This window comes from Phalacrocorax carbo, chromosome 4 (assembly GCF_963921805.1).
Source record: "Phalacrocorax carbo chromosome 4, bPhaCar2.1, whole genome shotgun sequence".
Lineage (NCBI taxonomy): Eukaryota > Metazoa > Chordata > Aves > Suliformes > Phalacrocoracidae > Phalacrocorax > Phalacrocorax carbo.
The window spans coordinates 48,441,378-48,461,446 of NC_087516.1; the positions used below are offsets into that span (position 1 = coordinate 48,441,378).

Sequence of the window (20,069 nt, forward strand, 5' to 3'; positions counted from 1 at the left end):
GGTAAGTATTGCTGGATCCCACTAGGTCCTGCATAGTTGAACATCCGGTTACGAGAAACTAAGCTTTAGACAGACTTTTTCCTGGAATACATGGTGTTGCCCTCAGGTTGGTGTTGTACAAACTTATGTGGAGCAAATAACATCAGAAACTTGTGCAAGAAGCATTAGGTAACCAGCTGAGGGGGAGGGGAGCATTTGGCTTGTTTTGTCTCCAAACAAAAGGGAGCATAATGATTAATCTCAGCTTTGCATTAAGGTTTAAATTGCACCAAAAGACCGGTGAAGAGCATCCTCTCAGAGTTCTGCTTGCTCTTCTCCTGAAGATGATATCAGTGAGGATCCTCTGTGTGTTGCTGTGCCTCAACTTAGCCTGGGTATGAGTTTGCTTACTTGATTCTTTTCATATATTTCTGTTTTGAAGAGTGAATGTTTATTTAATGTTCATTCATTAGACAGACACATTTTGGCTGTCACCTAGCTCGTAAAATTCAATGCACACACATATGCACAAGCTTACTGTAACCACTTCGCTGCTGGATTTTCATCAGTAGTTCTTGACTATCCAGCTCTCTGGTTTTGCTTAATTCAGTTTTGCTGAAACTGCCTGTCTTCAGGAGCAGAAAAGCAGATACATTAACATGAATTCATGGATTCATAGGTGATGCTGTAAGTCTTAAACCTAACTGACTGGATGCTAGCGGCTCCAGCCAGTCAGGAACTTTCATGTTTATTACAGTGAATTCAATTTCTTTTGCATGGTTCTTCAGTAGGATTTTCCACCTACAAATGACACACAATACCTTTGTTAAAAAGTACATATTAAAAAACAATGATTGCTGTGGCAGCAACATCACGTTAAGCTAAAGCTAAGGAAGAACCAATTTTTAGATAAGGAAAATGGTAGACTTGATTTTCAACTGTGCTAATATAACCTTGCTCTTTTCTCATTTAGGTCTCAGTCCATAATCTTACGTTAGATTCTTTAGGTTTCTCTTTCTGACTGTTTTTTGAAGAATGTGAATGAATGTGAAATGACAGAAATGATAGGGAGCAGATGTGACAAAACAGAAGCACTCATATTGGAGATGTCAATGCTGAAAGGGCACAGACCGCCTAAAAGTAAAGTTTTTAATAGTTACTTTTAAGAGGCACTTGGGCCAGACCCTCAGGATGAATCAAACCAGCATGGATCTGCTGATTATAATAATGATATTCCAGTTCCCCAGGGCTGAGCTTCTGGCACTGGAGGCTAGAATTAGGAAAATTTTCTCTGCCTCAGAATGAATTATTACTCATGATAATAAATAATTATTAATCTTTTCAAGCATTGATTATGCTGCTGGAAAATAACTTAAGGTGTGCAGAGGAAACCAGTCAAACCTAATTACATCTCAAGCCCTAAAACAGGGCTTTCTTTTATGAAAAAGAATTATTTTCCAGTCCTTTACTGAGTGATAACGCAGTAAGAATCCTTACAGTGTTTTGTCTTAGAATTAGCTTCTGTATACATCTGCTTCTCGGGTTTGAAGAAAATCTCAATATATTAATTTCTCTTCTTTCTATTAGCACAGCGGAATCCATCCTATGTTGACACTGTTATTTTTATTACAACGTTATTAGCTTTTTTGCTCTTTGTGCCAGGCAAAACAGTGCTACAAGCTTACAGTTATCTACTGTGGTTAAAATCGGAAATGCTATCAGCAAAACTCTATTCATATATATCTTTAAGCCATTTTTGTGTAGACTGAAGGTGGTAGAATAAAAATAGAATCATAGAATGGTTTGGGTTGGAAGGGACCTTTAGAGATCATCTAGTCCAACCCCCCTGCAGTGAGCAGGGACACCTTCAGCTAGATCAGGTTGCTCAGAGCCCCGTCCGACCTCACCTTGAATGTTTCCAGGGATGGGGCACCTGCCACCTCTCTGGGCAACCTGCTCCAGTGCCCCACCACCCTCATAGTAAATTTAGAAATATTTAGAAATTTAGGAATATTGCAGCAAATAGAAATAGAACAGAGGATTTTTAAAGTATTTGCTTTAATTTAACCAGTTTCAATATAATTTCAAGTTAATTTTATATTTACACACAGAACACAAGATTTCAGTGAAATAATATTATCATAATATATCCTCAGCATCACCAGCTCCCTCCATAGCAGCATTAATTTTAAGAGATGAAAAACTTTATTCTGACAAAACAAACAAAATCAAATCTTACAAGAAATGTCAGGAATAATATCCTTGCACTGTTTGATGTGATCCTTTCCAGATGGCTGTAATTGCCACACATCATCTATGCCGTTGAGTGTTTGAGGACATCAGCATCACGTTTCTGTTCTCTTGGCAGCTGTTTAGTTGATTTTCCCCTTTTTCCTCCTGGCAGGCACAAGATGGAGGGACTACCTTTGAAAAGGATGGTGCAGGCGTGCGTGGTCCCAGGATTGTGGAGCACATGTCCCAGTCCACCTGCCAGTATGAGAAGAACTGGCCCATCTGTGCAGATGATGACTGGGTGAGCAATGAGCCCCAAAAGTGGGGCCCATCAGTAGGGCGCTCACAGACCTCAGCCGGACCCCTACAACGGGTGCCATGCAGCCAGCACGCAGCTGGACTTTAGATCTGAGGGAGGACAGGTAGTGCTTTGTGTTGGGGCAGCCTGGAGAGATCTCCTGCAGGAAAGTAAGAAAGAAATGAGGAGGAAGAAAGAGGGAGAAGAGAAGTTTGCAGGAGTGCAGAATCAGAAGAGAAAGATGAAAGAAAAGAAGGCTATTCCTAGAAAAAAATAAGGATTTCTTTCAGACTTTTGATATTGCCACTTTGGGATTTGGTAAGAGAAAGTCACAGGAAAGAAAGATATGTGACAAAGATAAGAAATAACTAGAAATAATTTACTCTTCACAAGTTACTTTTTAGGAAGTGTGATGACAAAATATTCAGTAAAATATTCATAATGATTGTATGTCTTTGTGTATAAGCTGTTAATTTGCCTCCCTTTTGCCTCTTGCATCTCAGCCCATATTATGCTACATTTATCTGATGAATTCTTGGAAAAAAGCTACAGTCTGTAAGAACATGAAGCTTTTCTGACAAAAATTTTACTTAAATAAGTTGACCTGTGACATCCTTGATCAAACTGGACAACAAACTTTGCCTTACAACAGCCCTTTGGGGGGTGTGTGTGGAAATATATATATATATATATATATAAAATTTCATCCCTGAGGAACAGGGGAGACAGAAAATTAAGGGTTTACCTAATCCTCCTTTTGTGGAAGGTTTCTGAGGATGGGCTTCACTGATTCCATCACACCAGTGTCAGAGGAATAGGAGGTAAAGGATCAGCCCCCAGGTCGTTTGCTCTAAGTCACAGAAGTCCTTGACAAGGTTGTTGGATGAGTAAGACAGGACATCTGAAGACAACTAGCAGAATCTTGCCCTAATTATTTTTAATGTGTTTTCAATGTTGGCCGAAAGTCTGCAAACATAATGTTAAAAAACCGTTTACTCATGAAGATTTTAACACAATTATTTCCCTCTTCCAATCTTAGGGTACAAAATGTCCATCAGGCTGCAGAATGCAGGGACTGATTGATGAAACAGACCAGGATTATAGTCACAGAATAGACAAAATCAAGAAGCTGCTCGCAGAAAATCAAAACAACTATAAAAAATCCAATCGGATAGTTGTGGAAACCATAAATGCACTAAAACCAAACCTGGACAGTGCTCAGCGTGAGTATCTCACATCCAGTGTTATTATCTATTGCTGAATTTATTTTTTTGTGACTAAGCAATATGGAGTGAAAATATATGCTGCACTGGACCTTATTATCAAAAGCCAGAATAAACACAGTAATACAAGACTCTCAACTACTAACTAGTAAAAACCAATGTAATCTTTACCTGCTCAGTATTATGAGAAATATGTTCTTAATTACATGTTTTAATTACATATTTTAAAATACGCCACTCTTTTAGGAAAGAAAATCACACATGCATAGGTGACTGTGATGCATTTCCGTTTCAGAGGTTGATGACACTTATGGTCATGTGTCAGGAGAACTGAGGCGGAAAATTGTGACATTAAAGCAGAGAGTTGTTACTCAAGTAAACAGAATTAAAGCTCTGCAGAGCAGCATCCAGGATCAGGTGCTGGAGATGAAGCGCCTGGAGGTAGGTAGCTGCTACGTCACTTCCATTCTTTCCAGGGCTTAGCTACAGAAAGAGTGTCTATTCATTATACTGTACATGGTGAGCAGTGCTCTCTCTGGAAAGGACACGTGATGCAACTCTCACAGCATCTGACCTGCTGAGGCAAATCCCCAAATGAAATGCTTTCTGAGCATGTTTTTCTTTTCCTGCTGTGTGGGAACCAGTATGAGCTCAGGAGGACTCCTAGTCCCATCTGCCGCTTCTGCACTTAGACAGGTAGCAAGGATGTTATATCTGCTGATAACTGGCTCTGTATGAGGCGCTTCTCCTGTAAGGAGTTGCTGAGCAGCTAGGACAAGGGGGACATGCCCTGTCCTTCCCCAGTGTTGTCACCGCTGCCTACAGCCAGTGCTGGCATTAGAGCCTGTGTTCCCAGATTGGAGCTGATTCCTCTGATGGTAATGCAGGGAGAAGTTCTGGCACAAACTGTGGTTTTGCTCAAAAGCCCATTTTGATCCCTGGATCAGAGATCTGGCTTTTGGATCACTTGGGAAAGCAATGGTACCCCCAGGATGGCAGACCTCACAGCAGCGCCATGACAGGCTGTGGGACAAGTCCAGTATTTTCCCCTCTCCTTGGAGGGCCCATTTCTGCCCTGATCTGTAGCACTTCTGCCAAACCCAGGAAGACACCCCTATGCCCCAAGAATAAAGGGAGCAGAGATCTGGAATGTGATACAACATACTTCTCCATGGAGCTTGTGCACTGTGCTATTGCATGTGTCTTATTTAAAGCACAAATACACCCTGGGTTGATTTAAAAATTGAGCTTTGGAAAAGCTCAGCTGTAGGTGGGAGGTACCAGGGCAGCTCCCACTTTCCACAGTCCAGTTAAAGGACAAACTCGCTTGAGAAACTCAGGAAAGCTCCCTAACCAAATTATTTCTCTCTGTTTATGTAGGTGGATATTGATATTAAGATACGAGCTTGCAAAGGAACCTGCAGTAGAAGTTTTGAATACCAGGTGGACAAAGAAAGCTACGACAACATCCAGAAGCAGCTTACCCAGGCCAATTCCATTGACCTGCACCCAGAGCTTCAAACAACCACCTTGAGTACACTGAAAATGAGGCCACTTAAGGACTCAAATGTTCCTGAGCATTTTAAGCATAAGCCTATGCCAGAAATGCAAGCTCTGAACGTAATTAATAGCATGAGGCAGATGCAAGCGGTATTAGAAAGGTCAGAAACAGACACGGCCCCATCCCGAGGTGACAGCTCGTATCACACAGCAGAATCAAGGGGGGCTGGATCTTCACACACCACCAAATTTGTTACTCCTACTCATGGGAGAGAAACCCTTGGTCTGGGAGACAAAACCTCCTCCACTGTTCGTAGATGCACCAAAACTACCACCAAGAAAGTTGTCACTGGCCCCGATGGCCCTAGAGAAGAAGTAGTTGAAAAAGTGATTTCTTCTGATGGCTCAGACTGCTCCTATTTACCAGGAGCAGGAACTGTTGGAGGGGAAGGGAGCATATACCATGTTGGTGGGACAGACCTAGGCTCATTTTTTTATCCTGGCTCTCCATCCACTGCTAGTAGGCACTTCAGTGAATCTAGCAGCCACGTAGCTAGCAGAGGCAGTAGTAGTCACTTAGTTACTGGAGCATCTAGTCATTCAGGGTCTTATGGGGGGAAAGACATATTTGTAGACTTAGGAGAGGGGGAAGAAGATGACTTTGGAGGAATTCACCTTCGGCCACCTGGATTCTCATCTGACAGTGAAAGTCGCACCGAGATTGTAGTGACCAGCAACTTCAACAAGGGAGGCCCCTCTTTCGAATCCAAATCACTAAAGACCCGTGAAATAACTGAGCAGCTAGGTGGGGTGCAACATGATCAGAGTGCAGAGGATACCCCAGACTTTCAGGCACGCAGCTTCAGACCGGCACAAGTGAAGCAAAGGACAGCCAACTCTGGGAAAGGTACACAGGCATCACAGAAGTAGTTATTGAGGTAGTGAGCCAAACTCCATTCATAACCAAACCGACACATTGATTTTAGATACTACAGTACAACAGTGTGATGATAAAATGCAAGCACTGTGTCTGTTTGTTGCCACCTCAGAAACAAAAAGGAAAATATTTCATTAATACTCGGGTATTACATAGACAATTCACAATTTAAGAAGTATGTAAATTTTCTGTATTCTTTTTAATGTTGCCTGTCACTATACCTAGCATTGTCCAAGACATGTTTAACAATTTTCCTCAGGCCTATTGGTACTTGGATTCCTCTGAACCTTTTATTAAATTTTGCTGATAACTCCTGTCAAACCAGATCAACTTTTTTTTTTAGACTGTGATGATATCCGCCAGAAACACACTTTTGGTGCCAAAAGTGGCATTTTCAAAATCAAGCCAGCGGGATCCAATAAGGTTTTGTCAGTTTATTGCGACCAAGAGACCACTTTGGGAGGATGGCTATTGATCCAACAGAGAATGGATGGATCAGTGAATTTTAACCGGACCTGGCAAGACTACAAGAGAGGTTTCGGCAGCGTGGATGGCAGAGGGCGAGGAGAGTTCTGGCTGGGCAATGAAAACATACGCTTGCTGACTCAGAATGGCAGTCTCCTTCGGGTAGAGTTAGAGGACTGGGATGGAAATGCTGTGTATGCAGAGTATATCATACAGGTAGGGTCTGAAGCAGAAGGGTATGCCCTTGCTGTGTCCTCCTATGAGGGGACTGCCGGGGATGCGCTGATCACCGGCTGGCTGGAAGAGGGCACCGAATACACGTCCCATGCCCAGATGCGGTTCAGCACCTTCGATCGGGACCAGGACCACTGGGAGGAGAGCTGTGCAGAGATGTACGGGGGTGGCTGGTGGTACAACAGCTGCCAGGCAGCCAACCTCAATGGCATTTACTACCTGGGGGGCCACTATGATCCCAGGTACAACATTCCTTATGAGATTGAAAATGGTGTGGTCTGGCTGCCCTTTAGAGCCTCTGACTATTCCCTCAAAATTGTGAGAATGAAGATCAGGCCCATAGAAACACTGTAGAAGGACAGGCTTTTAATATATATGTTATGACTACAAGTCAAAAAGATTTTTTTATATATGTATGCATGGTGTACCTTTACCCTGTGAATCTGAAGACAACTGAGCACATCTGTGGCATGAAAAATAAACACTGGTTAATTATCAACAAAATAGTTCTTTCATCTTATTTATAACTGACAAACCTTTTCAAGGAAATATTGATTTTAAAACCCTTTTTATATAAGCTTTGCCTATGTCTTTGTCTATGTCTATGTCTTTGGCAGCTCACACCTTGACTGGAGATAAAAATATTTAGAAGTTGAACTATTTACTTTGTTTAAGAGTGCTAAAAAAGTAAAAGAATTTAGAAGTATGTTCACCACGAACTCCTGCCTCCACTAACATGAACCGTGAAAGCCTGATCAAGGTCAACAGTCACGCTTCTGGTCTGTCTCCTCTCAATTTCATTTTGAGGGGAGCACAACAGTGGCAGGAGTCAGTTCTCAGGCAGAGCTGTGGGTGGTTTGGGTTCTCACTTTTGCTTCACACCTAACAAGGAGTACACTTTGATAAGAGATGCATGCATTTTAGGACTTACTTTTAAGGATCTCCTAAGCTTTAATTTTACAAAAATGAAGGTAGACCTTCCATCCCATTGATGAATTCTAGGTAGTTTACCATGCATACTGTAGCTTCAAAATACACAGTTCATGATAACTCATCAAAATACAATTCCCAAAACAGGCTATTATTTTCTAGTGACCACTAAATGGTTATGACTATAGCCAGCACAAGCAAGATGAGGAGCACCTGGATGGCTATAGTATGTATTACCGTGGTTTAGAATGTTTCTCGGTATGTGTCAGACAAGGATTCTTCTACAGATACAGGGTTTAAGTCAGCAACTTGCTCGTGGTGTGTGGTAAGCACTTTTTTAGCAAAAAGCTGGCTGTATAGAAAAACAGTTATAATGGTTACACATTTACATGAGAACATGCTGTATATACCTGTATACTTTATGACATCAAATTACACAAGTATTTACTCTGGTTAATATTTCTGTGCTTCTATTGAGAAACAAGCATGAGCAAACTTCCTTGCTTCCAATCTCACTGGCCAGCATGTTTCATACCATTTAACAATATCATCAAATACTGGCAAAGCAGCTCACTTAAACATTTTTCAGTGCTCTCAAACACAGCCACTATCTAACATTTTTGGAGAGTTTGCTGAAGAGCAAAGACATCTTGATAGCCATGTGTGGAGAAATGTCTGTGCTTTTGGAAAAGGCACTTCTGCTTTATGTCATGTGGTTTTGTTCCCTAGCCTCTGTGGAAGCCCGCCTGTGAGGATGCTGAACATTCATGCTCATGTAGTGAGATGCTGCCACGATGTCCCCTCTTTGTCTTCCTGGACTCCACAGATTAAATAAATGTGAGAGGTTTCAGATGGGAATCCATCTACCACTAGTGATCCGGGTCCTCTCCTTTGTGGAGGAAGGCAGTCCCCTCTGAGAAATGGCTGATTCTGCCTACCAGGGTTGGGGAGTCCTGTCTTTGGGACAGACACTGCTCCTGGCTACAGAGGAAGCTAGACCACTAGCTTCAATGAAATACCCAACCTCCACCTACCCTATGGTTGGAGTCACTAATTGCTCTAGACCCATGATAGTGATTGCGTGAAAGACATACCAGCCCAGTCGTCTAATATTGTATCTTATTCCATGAAAAAAAGGGTGGTGGAAAGGATATTAAGAGGCACAGCATGTGAGTCAGGTCCCAGGAAAGGGCATATTTTATCCAGCATACAGGATTTGAACTGAGTGACTGGTGACCTACCCATTTGTTAGATACTATCTTTTAACTTTTTTCCTTCTCAGCTTGTTACACAGGTAGTTACCATACCTTCATGATATAAAGGAAAATTATCATCCCTGATTTGGTGGAATGTGTTTGCTTTTCCCTGGATAATGCATAAATACTTAGGAATCATGTGAATACAACTTTAGTTTTAAGGCTTTATTTAATTTTTAGAAAACATTTTAAAAGAACCCTCTCCCTCTTCAAATGTGGTATAGAAGTCCTTTATAAAAGAGTGAAACAAGTTGGGGTTTGGGTTTTTTTATCAGTGTTCTTGTATAGGAGTTACTTCTGTCTTGTGAACAAATGAAAAATGGAACAAAATACACTTGTGAGTTATTTTTCATCGGTCAGATTTTGATTTACAGTTGACATAGCTTTTCACTTCAGGTCACAATATGCTCATACATATGTATTTGGTTGCCATATGTAAAGACAAGCCTGAATACCATGCCTAAAAAGATACTCGTGTACAAATATTAAAAGAAAATCCCTGATTCTGTACATTTTGATAATAGTTACTGTGGAAAGTATGGTCTGATTTTCATGCTCATCTTCTTCATTGAATACCATGACCCTTTCCAGTTCATCCATACAACACCATCGTCTGTACCATGTTTTGCCATATCCCAGCTGTAGGTACCTCCCCAATAGTATCTGCCATTGGGGTTGGCTGAGTGGCAGCGGTTGTACCACCATCCACCACCATCTTCTTTGGAGCACTGTTTTCTTGGATCTGCAGTTACCCTGATGAGGGAAAAGAAAGTGTTAAGAACGACAGAAGAACTGTAAGCAGAGAGATCAACAGAGTACATACACCTCTCCCTGTACTGAAATTTTCAAACCATAATAAACATTTAAAATCCTCTCTGAACTTTCTGTGAAACATGGACCATCACAAACGAGTGGTACACAGTGCACTTGGAAGGTGAAGCAGCTAAGAAAAACAAGTCAAATTTTAGCTGCATCTTTTTGGGAATAACATTTTAGTTTACCAATTGATAACTACAATTACTTGCATGTCATAATGACAGTTGCAACGTCAATGCAATTTAAAGATATAAACCAATGAGAACGGTACATCTTCCCCAATCAAAACAATTGATTTATTCATAAATATGTAATCAGGTATTAAGATAAATACATAGCACATAGTTTAGAGATACAGTGCTAAATTAAGTACTTTACAATGGAGTTCCTGTCTTCTGAGTAGGCAGAATTTTACTTTCTAAACAAGACACGCTACGTGTCTCCTTCCTCAGGACCCATCATGTGTTACTGGAGTGAGTACCAATATTCCCACTTAAGTAAGACAGTGGTCCTCAGCACTGACACCATCAGTCTCTGGCAATGAATGTATTGTATCCAGGTTTGCTGGTTTGTCTGTGGTAACATCACTCATAGAATCAATTGGCTTCTTATTTGGCTGTGGAGCACCACTAACCTAATATATAGTTTTACCTGCACTTGGCTACATCAGGGGAACCGCATGGACATTTGTCTGGTAACTTGCATGGATAAAACATATTTTAGGGTACTATGAAATGCTTTGAAAACTAACAGCAAGTTAGAGAAATATTCTATGTTCATCTCCATTTTAAGGTCTATTTTTATTTTAAATATCTAATGCAAGTACATACCATCCATCGTTGTCTCTGTCATAAGTACTGAAGAACATGCCGTTGTGAATTGTCATTGTCCTGTTTTCTCCATACACCTGTGAAGCTCCTTCCATTAGCGCATTGCCTGCATTGCCTTTGTAGTTACTAACTGAAAGCTGATACTTGTTGCCTTCATCCTGAATGGTGAAACCTCCATAATGAGCTGATACTCTATCGCCATTCCAGTCCTCCATTTCAATTAAAACTTCAGTGGGCCCTATTTTGGTAAGCTGGCTGATCTTTTCATTTCCAAGCCAATATTCACCTGAGAAGCAACAAGTGAGAGCTCTGTGAAACAGACTTCACAATATACTTCTTGGCAGCTTTATGAGTTGCCTATAGGTCTGCCAAAGTGGGTTAGTTAATTTTGAAAAATCAAAGAGCTTCAAGAAATATGAGTTTCAGTAAGAAGAGTTCTTCATTTTTCATGCTCAACATTTTACCTGGTGTATCACAGTAGTTCTTCCCTCCGCTCTTCGCAACATTTCCAAATCCTTTTTTGTACTGATCCCATACTCTTCCAAAATCAACACTGCCATCCTGGCGGTTCTGAATCAAAGTCCAGCCTGCAGGAGCAACAGTATTTAGATTAAATTGCCATTGAGAAAGGAGCATGAAGTGTTAAGATACAGCCCTTCTATCTTCATCTTAAGGTGAGCAGAACATATGGCTTCCTTGCAGCAGGTCCACTGGTTTCACTGCTTACCAGCCTTGCCATTTTTACTCACACTTAAGTAGTGCCTTGCTTCATAAGGAAAGGTGGAAAAAGCAGAACCTGAAGGACTACCCTAGTCTTGTCTTTAGTGCACAGTAGCATAGTAAGAAACAAGCCGGGCCCTCCTTGTGTGCCCACTCATACATTGTCCATTTTCATCATAGTAAGATACATTTTTATTTACCAATCCCATCCCAACTATTTATTTCCATTTTCATTATAGAATTACCCTACTGTGCATCTGAAGATGACCAACAAAACTTTTCTGAATGAGTCAGACTTAATTCTCAAGTAATTACAAAAGTTACAACTCCATATTTGTTTTTTATAAAATGCAAATTACTATTACAAAATTTTTATAGCATCCACATTAATTAATATTTTTAAAACATTGTTATTTCACACTAACCTCCATTATTTGTTTCCATGTCACAGTATACTCTGTATGGTTTGACGAAAGGATCTGGCTGGATGAGGTACATTTCAGATGTCTCGCCTCCCTTTCTGATAATATCCTCACATTCTGCAAGAATAAACCAGAGAGTCTGTTACTGAAAGAACTCTGAACTTCTTCAACAATCTTCTTACCCTTCAGTTTGCTGATTTTAAGGGAATAATTTAAAAGATATATCTATTTCTACTTTCATTTTGATTTCTGTGATACATCATGTGAAAGAATCAGAAAAGAAAGAACAGTGCCCCTGCACGTCCTTCTTTTCCAAATAGGAATTTCTAAAAGCTAAACCCAAGTAATGGAAGACTGAACACTTTTCAATGGTTTTTTGAGTTAGACAAGCATGTGAAAGAAAAACCTTTCCTGACTGAAAAAAATCAAGGGTACAGCTATGATAGTCACAAATATATCACCTCCACCTTACAAAGACCCTGAAACACATATTTCTTTAAAATGTTACTGGCCACTAATGAAGACTGATATTGGGTAAGAGGATTTTCAGTCTGAGCAGTACAGGCATCCATAAAAGATTTTTTCATTTAGGATCACCTTCCATCTTTTCTGCTATGCTAATCAATGACACAGGCTTCAGAGGAACATTGACACCAATCAAGTGATGTATCTATCAATTTGCACAGTGCTATAAATGAGAGTTGTCATTATAGTTAAATGAGTACCTTTGCCTGAAACCACTGGGATGTTACAGGAAACAACACACGGCGAACGGCAGTAGTCCACCTGGGTTGCAATGGCATTTTCCAGTTTTTGTATCTTTTTGTGTAAAGAATCCACAATTGCACGGAGGACCCTGAGGCTAGATGGGATATTATTGTCCAGATTATCTTTTATATAGCTATAATGCAATTCTACTTCTGTGTTGTACTGAGAAATTACATCGTCGTTGTCTAGAAAAGCAGAGAGGTGAAAAGCAGATTAGTTTTCAACATGTTTTCCAGTTACAAAATAGTGAAGAGCAATCTGTAAGCACAATTTGAGAAGCCACTTGTTTTCTTAGCAGGGAGAAAGGATATGCATTTCTTTTGCTTACTTTTCCACCATGTGCAAAAACTATGCAGAGATTCTCAGGAAAGTGGTACATGTGTATTGTCATTCCTTTGCTAGCTAGTAGGTTTATCAGTGGTGCTATATTCTGCCAAAGAACTATAATTAGCCAAGCCAGGAGCTGGGCATAAAGGGATTGGATGGACATAGGAAAGCAGGTAAGGGGGGAACATGTGAACCTTACGTTAGGGGCCTCATATGAATCTTGCCTTAGTATGAGAACCATTCCTTTACCTCTCTCAAAGGATTTTTTTCAAGATTTAAGAGGACATGGTCATGGAATCCTGGTTTGCTATAAATTCCACTGTATTTTAAATTTATTTTAAGAAGTCCCATTAACAAGTAACAGTAGCAATGCCAATAGAGCTGCAATATTGTTTACACAAATAATTCATAGAAAGAGCTTACCTTTTCTTTGCTTTTGCCTCTTAACCAACTTATCGTCTAGAACAGTCACGTATTCAAAGAAAGTTGTAGAGGTTTCAGACAGTTTGCTCACTTTGTCCTTTAGATCACGAACAACTGATTTCACATTTTTTTCCTGTTTTACCAGTGTAGTTTGCAGCTCACATCCAGTTGGACACAGCACTCCCTTAAAAAAAAATAAAACAGACTGTGACTAAAAGTCAAGATAAAAAGTTTCTAATCCCACCAGCGAATGACCATACCTTTGAACACACTGAATAGTTAGCAATGTGAGACCAGATATTTAATCACCTAGATAAGGACTCAAGACATTTAACTTCTAGAAAGAAGCTGCAGGCTGAAGGGCAGGAAGGAGCCCTGAGACCCCCAGGCAGACTCTTTTGTGGAAGTTCTTGGGAAAAGCCCTCTCTCTTCACCCTTTTTTGGTCCACTGTCTACTCTTCTCTTTTCTTCACTATTAAATGTTCATGGTGTTAAGCTCCTGAACTATGTTTAAAGCCTGTCAGGAACTACCTGGTGCCTGTGCATGTTCATATCTACCCCTTTCCTCTTTCACTAGCCTCAGTTCTCTACACCTTGTTATATGTATCTCATTAAAAAAATTACAATCTCAAGAAGCTGAGCACCATTCCTTCTGCAACAAGCACTGTGCTGTCAAGGACAGCAGTGTTTTAAAAAGAGGTGGGAAGTTCTGAAGTTGTGTGAGAACCGAAATACCCAGGCAGTAGTGGGACTTTATCACAATCACGCATTTGTTGTTAAGCTTTTACAGGCTTGATTTGTGGGCAGCCTCCACACTCAAATTTGCTCTCATACGCTACGATGCCTCTCAGCATGGTTACAGCTTGCATTTTCTGGCGGAGAGCACAGACGGGGCAGTGCGATAGACTACGGCAAGGCAGCAAGGAGTATGCTAGATCTCAGCATGCTTGCATGCTCTTCTGTAAGAGATGGGGCAGTGACTGACCATAATTATGGTTTGAAACAAATTTTAAGAAAGACATAGGAGGTTATTGCTTTTGGTCCCTAGGTTTCCTTGAGATTATCTGAAATTCAAGCCAGCGCTTCTGCAAAGATTTTTTCTGTCCTTAATAGTTACCTATGCAAAGCAATGAGGGAAGTGCAGGCTAACCCACAGATGCTTCCTTCCCTCATTTATGGTTCAAATCTCATCTCATCTTCTCTGCAGGTTGTCTGACTCTGACTAATCCCACCGACTCTATGGCATTACTCTTCTGAATGCAGTCCTACCAAACTCAAGCAAAAAGACGTCAAGTTGGGCTGCTTTAAATGAACAACTGTCCCTTATTTGTCGAAGAACACTCCATGTTGGGCACACTAGAAGAAAAGAACAGTCTGCTATCAGCTGCGTCAACCGGCAGACACCCACCAGCTCCTCTAGAGCATGCTTGCAGCCACCAGCGTCAGGGTAGATGATTTGTTCTTTGTCACCTGGCTTCGCCCACTTTGGGGGCCGGGGCTGGTATCCCATTCCGCTGATGGGAGGTGCCACGGGTCGGAGCGTGGGGGCCGCTTCCCGCCTTTTGTCCAGGGGTCGGTGGCCTCGAACACCAGGCTGAGGGTTGCTCTCCTGCAAAGCCGGGAGGGAGGAAACTCTAAATCTGGGATTGCTATTGTAAAATGCTATGCATAGGGTGGAGGCATATGTTCAGCACTCTTTGGTATTTTAAACAGCAAAGAAAACCATGGAATGGAATGAAAAAAAGCAATAATGGAAATATTATACTGACATTATGTAAAAGTCATTGCTATGCCCTCCCTTGTAAGACTAGTCACACTCCTCCCACCTAGATATAGACGAACTAAAAAGCCTCCAAACCAAAGCAAAACGGCATTTCAGTAGTTCATTCAGACAAAGGAACAAAGTTTATGGAGCCACTCAGAGCCATTAAGCACCATGAAACTTGAAGTAGTAGGACATTAAAAAAAAAAAGGGCTAAGAAGAACATTCATCATCATGTTATCAGTGTCCCAATTTTTCACTGGGCTACAGGAAAATTTGTAAGGTCTCAGAAAATAAGGCCACAGTCAAATACGTTATCAGGTCTCAGGCCACAAGCCAGCTATTAACTGGTGTAATTAGGAAAACCATTCAATAACGTTTCTCAGGGTAGGCTTTTAAAGTCTCTCTGATGCATACACTCCCCATCACTGCCAGAAACAAGAAAGTCTAAGAGGCTGAGCAAGGAAAACAGGCTTTATTCCTAAGTGGCTGTTGAAACAAAACCATTTGAATTAATTGGTTTTTGAACAACTGGATCGAAATCTTCGACAATCTCCAATCCCACTCAGACTTAGCTACAAATAACAAACATTTGTGAGGATCCAGGGTCAGAGGCGTCAAGTAATTTCAAATGTAGGCAGCATACAAATCACGAAATTGCTGGAAATGATTTAGCATAGTAGTCTTATCAGCAATGTACAGACACAAACACTTAGATCGTATAACAGAAAAAAACATAATTTCTGATCACCCTGACCTTTTTAATTTTTGCAGGGATTTTAAAAATATAAAAAATGTATTGAGATTCTAGATTGTATTTCCCATTAAAATATTTTACTTAAAACTAAATATAGGTTAAATTGTTATTTTAGATTGACCCTCGTTTGCCTTTTTGTTTAACAATTGTTATCTATCCATTTCAAATGTAAAGCTATATGATATGGCAGTTTGGTTTTTTTTTTATTTCAATGTCTACTGAATCCATAGAAAAGTTTTTACTGTCTTTGAGACAGGACATGATTAATTACATATTTCTACTTTTTTTGCACCTGATAAATTAATTGTCTTCAACATTGTATGCCAACATTGGTAAATCAATATCCTTAAATAAATTCAGCTAAATAACAAATCTTACCGTCATACATTCTTCATTCCCTACACAGAAAGAAAAGAAATAGGAAGAAAATATATCCAAAACTAGAAAATAACTGTTGTGCAGTTGCATATACACAAAGAAATAATACAAATGTTATTTCTTTGAACACTTCAAGTGGAAAAAGAACATGCACTGCATCATTTTCCTCCACAGCTTCTACCTTAGCTAACTCACATAAGATAAGTCACGCATGCACTTAAATAAAATTAATCATTTTTACTCTTATTAGTGTTATTAATTATGATAAGTATTACAACCTCATCATCATAGTCAGTAGAGACCTGGGATTTAACGGAGAAAACACAGAGCAGGAAGAGCAGGAGCAGTTTCATGGTGCTGACTTGCTTGAGCTGCTCAGTGACCTTCTCCCACCAGCAGCTCTGACAGGGAGAGGTCCCCTCTCTTCCTATATATACAGGTGGCAACCCTCATTTCCCAGCTTGGCAGTGATAGGTCCAACACTTCTGAGCAATCACAGTATCTCTGTTAATATTCACCCTTTCTCTTCATGGCATGGCTGAATACATTTGATGTTGAGCAATTTCTCTGGACAACTCTTATCTACATGTCCCAGAGACCTCTGTTGATGCTGGCATCAAATAAACATCTAAATCCTTAAACGTACCTCCTGCTCAGATTACACAAGGTTACCACTTTCTCAAAAATCACAAGCCTTTTAAAACAGCTGAAAAGGTGAATATCCAAAGAAAAGAAACACGGTCAGATGTCACAGCCTGTGACCTCCTTTTTTTCCTCCCTGCTGAAAATTTGAATGTTTCAGAAATATCATATTAAATTTTACATAAACGCAGATCATACAGATTGCTACATTCTTCTAAATAGTTCTGATGGTGCCTGGAGAGGTATGCAATCCTTTGTGTCTCTTTAAGTACAAGATAAAAAAAGAGTATATTATGTACATGACATTAATAATTTTGTGTGAAAACATTGTTTAGCTCTAATTAAAGGTCAGATTAATATTGTAAGCATAAAACAATGCTATTTCATTATTTTAGAAATATGACATTGCAAATGAATTAAAATAATTACATTTTACATATTAATTAGCTGTTTTCCTTTTTTAATACAAAAAGTATGTCATAAACGTTACTTAAATATTTGAAATAATCTTCTAAAAGAATACAGCAGGAAGTTACTTGTAATCATACTGGAATACTCAAACATGCTTTCTGATGCTTTTGAGAATGTGGCATATCACTGCTCTCGTATTAGCAGAGTTTTAACATTTCAGCATCTGCATATCCTGTGATTTTCTTGTGCATTATAAATGGTCATAATATACTGAATTAAATAAAATGTGCCAAGTGAGGGCCAGCACACTTTTCTGAAGTCATTCATGTCAATGTCTGAGGACATGAAGAGATGCAAACCACGGGCTGAGGTTCCGTTTCAAAGACCAACTTGATGGAGCGGGAGATTTTGTGATAAGCAGAGATGAGGACAACTAAAATTGCTTGGTTTAGGCCTTTTTCCTGTATTCATGTAAGCAGAATACATGTTTACAGAGCTCTTGTAAACTAAATGGAGATTCCCGAAATATGAAAACTGTTTAACCTGGCTGGTTTAATTATTAAACAGCTTGGACCAAAATCAGCCGTGGCTCAAGGAGCTCTTACTCTACTGAATTTGAATCCTTGCATAAGGATATCACCAACACTATTAGATTTGGAAGAACACAAACTCCTTCCTACAGGCATTAATGAAATGTGTGTAAGGCCAAAACTGATGTCATTAATATGATATTTCCACTTGAAGATGCTGGATAGGGTATTATCACTGATTCCAGGCATCTCCTAACCTTAAATGCAGTTTCACCCCCATGTACCTCTGAGGAAAGTTCAGTCACCCTCATCTTCCCTATAAGGAAGGGACATTGTGATGCTGAACCCTTGCCCAGGACTCACAGGTAGCTCACAGTACAGTGGAAATGAAACAAGGTTTCACTAGTCCTGAGCTAGAAACTTAGTCCTAAATAATCCTGGCTCAGTCCAAACAAATCTTAATTAGATCTTAATTAAATGTACAATATTTGTCCTAAATCTGTTCTGAAACCATCACCATGTTCTGCAGTAACTTATAGTGCCCTTCTTCAGTCATTAAGTAATCTTCACCCCCCTATGAAGAAACACATCTGCATCTGTGCAGAAGGTGTCAGGGACCAGATGATGGGGGTTGGCGTGGGACCCCCAAGCCTGCTGCAGAGCCCCAGCACGGGAAACCTCCAGGCTTCAGATGGGACTTCCCCTGTGAAACTCAGCCTTTGACCCTCCCAGCTTCAGTACTTTTCATTGCCTTCCCCAAGAGAGTTGGGTGGTTGTGTCTCCCTAGGGATTTACCATGAACAACATACGTATGTCATACCACAGCAGGTTTGCGGCTTTGTGTCAAATGGGCAGATGCCCCAGGATGGGGATCATGCGGCTGCTCAGCTGCTAAGCTGAGGACTTGTCTGCACTGCAAAGGTTTTGCCTGGAGAGTTTTATCAGCAAAAAACCAGTCTAAATCTGGAATCGCATACAGAGCAATCTGTACTTGCAAATATATGTAGAAAAACACTTTGGCAGCAGAACTTAATCTATATTAGTTAGCACTCCAGCTATGAGATGTGATTTTTCTCTCGTGCTTGCAACCATTACAGTTAGGCTGATACTTTCTAAGGATTGAAAGAAGACTTATGAACAATCAAAACCATGGCTTAAATTTCTTCTAAAATATGTATTGAAGAGGCTTTCTCTTCAAAATAGGACACCTAATCTTTTTTTCTTCATATTCCCTCCTCCAACTGATATGGTTAATGAGAAGCTGTTCCTGGACTTAACGTGGCAGTGATACCATAACACACCTGCTATTAGGAACTGTAATAATACAACATGGACCTGATGATGTTCCAGGACATCCCTTTTTACAGTATTTTTGTACTGAAAAGGCACTTACTGGCAGAAGCGTGTGTGTGCGTTTTTAAGAATGACTATTTGCTTGCTGCCCCTTGTGTTTGTTGTGCCGACCTGCCTGTCAGTGGTGCAACCCTCTTTACACAAACCCCTGTCCGATGTCAGATGAGTCACGGTCACTGGATCATGGCTCTTCAGAGGTGAATGTGCCTCCGAGGCGGTCTTGGAGTGGGGGAACAGAACCTTCTTGGTCCACAATGAACTGCAATGTTTACTAAATTAAATTTAAAATTGGCAGTTGATTTAGAAATGTCCTTTTAAATAACTAGTGGTGTAATAGTGTCATACATGAAAAGAATACTATGACCTTAAATGTTCGCCTCTGGTGAGGTGAACATCCTAATTTCTTGCTTTTACTGGTAACAAATATTACTTCAAAGGTTTCTCATAAATGAGAATTAATGCTATCTTGTTCTGGGAGCAAGTAAGTTCTTGAATATTAGTGAGTGGAGCTGTTCACTCTGGCCTTAAAACAGCACTAAAAGCACATGCAATCTACTAGTCACTTTCTTCTAAATAGTAATTTATAAAAAATTACATAGTTTGTTGTTTCCATAATTGTGAATGTAGCTGACATGCAAGAAGACATCAAGTTGCTGCATTTAACAAAATAATTTTAAAAGTGCATTAATATTGCTGACATGATTTATTGAAGTTCTGGGACTAAATTTCACCTTAGACTAAATCTTCTAGAAAAAAAGAAATAATTACAGAGATTAATTTGTCCTCTGATCTTCTAAAGCATTACAAGGACACCAGGAAATAAGCTAGGATGATAAATTGCTGAGGGGACTATTTACTTGTAAAAAAATGAGAACA

The 20,069-nt window shown here is 40.0% G+C and overlaps 2 protein-coding genes across 3 annotated transcripts; one reads left to right on the top strand and one right to left on the bottom strand.

Moving 5' to 3' along the window:
* Window positions 1–264: 264 nt before the first annotated feature.
* FGA (fibrinogen alpha chain) lies at window positions 265–7,372 on the top strand. The gene is made up of 6 exons (XM_009510440.2): window positions 265–374; window positions 2,384–2,512; window positions 3,549–3,732; window positions 4,028–4,173; window positions 5,113–6,139; window positions 6,513–7,372. The coding sequence occupies exons 1-6, from the start codon at window positions 324–326 to the stop codon at window positions 7,220–7,222; spliced, it is 2,247 nt and encodes a 748-aa protein (XP_009508735.2). The 5' UTR covers window positions 265–323; the 3' UTR covers window positions 7,223–7,372.
* A 1,832-nt stretch (window positions 7,373–9,204) lies between these two features.
* FGB (fibrinogen beta chain) lies at window positions 9,205–16,667 on the bottom strand. 2 transcript variants are annotated; one of them, XM_009510439.2, is made up of 8 exons: window positions 16,536–16,667; window positions 14,769–14,969; window positions 13,361–13,544; window positions 12,568–12,795; window positions 11,846–11,959; window positions 11,165–11,287; window positions 10,701–10,986; window positions 9,205–9,807 (listed from the first exon to the last, which is right to left on the bottom strand). In XM_009510439.2, exons 1-8 carry the CDS (start codon window positions 16,608–16,610, stop codon window positions 9,579–9,581), a joined length of 1,440 nt encoding a protein of 479 aa, XP_009508734.1. In that variant the 5' UTR covers window positions 16,611–16,667; the 3' UTR covers window positions 9,205–9,578. The 2 variants fall into 2 exon arrangements, with proteins under 2 accessions (XP_009508734.1, XP_064305905.1); XM_064449835.1 differs by having other exon boundaries at window positions 16,560–16,653.
* Between the last annotated feature and the right edge of the window lie 3,402 nt (window positions 16,668–20,069).

Coding starts and splice junctions, on each gene's coding strand:
- FGA (XM_009510440.2), top strand. CDS start 324: ATGATATCAGTGAGGATCCTCTGTGTGTTGCTGTGCCTCAACTTAGCC. Junction 2,513..3,548: donor TCTGTGCAGATGATGACTGG/GTGAGCAATGAG, acceptor TTCCAATCTTAG/GGTACAAAATGTCCATCAGG. Junction 3,733..4,027: donor AAACCTGGACAGTGCTCAGC/GTGAGTATCTCA, acceptor TTTCCGTTTCAG/AGGTTGATGACACTTATGGT.
- FGB (XM_009510439.2), bottom strand. CDS start 16,610: ATGAAACTGCTCCTGCTCTTCCTGCTCTGTGTTTTCTCCGTTAAATCC. Junction 12,796..13,360: donor GAGGCAAAAGCAAAGAAAAG/GTAAGCTCTTTC, acceptor CTGCTTTTCTAG/ACAACGACGATGTAATTTCT. Junction 9,808..10,700: donor GACAGAGACAACGATGGATG/GTATGTACTTGC, acceptor TTCCCTCATCAG/GGTAACTGCAGATCCAAGAA.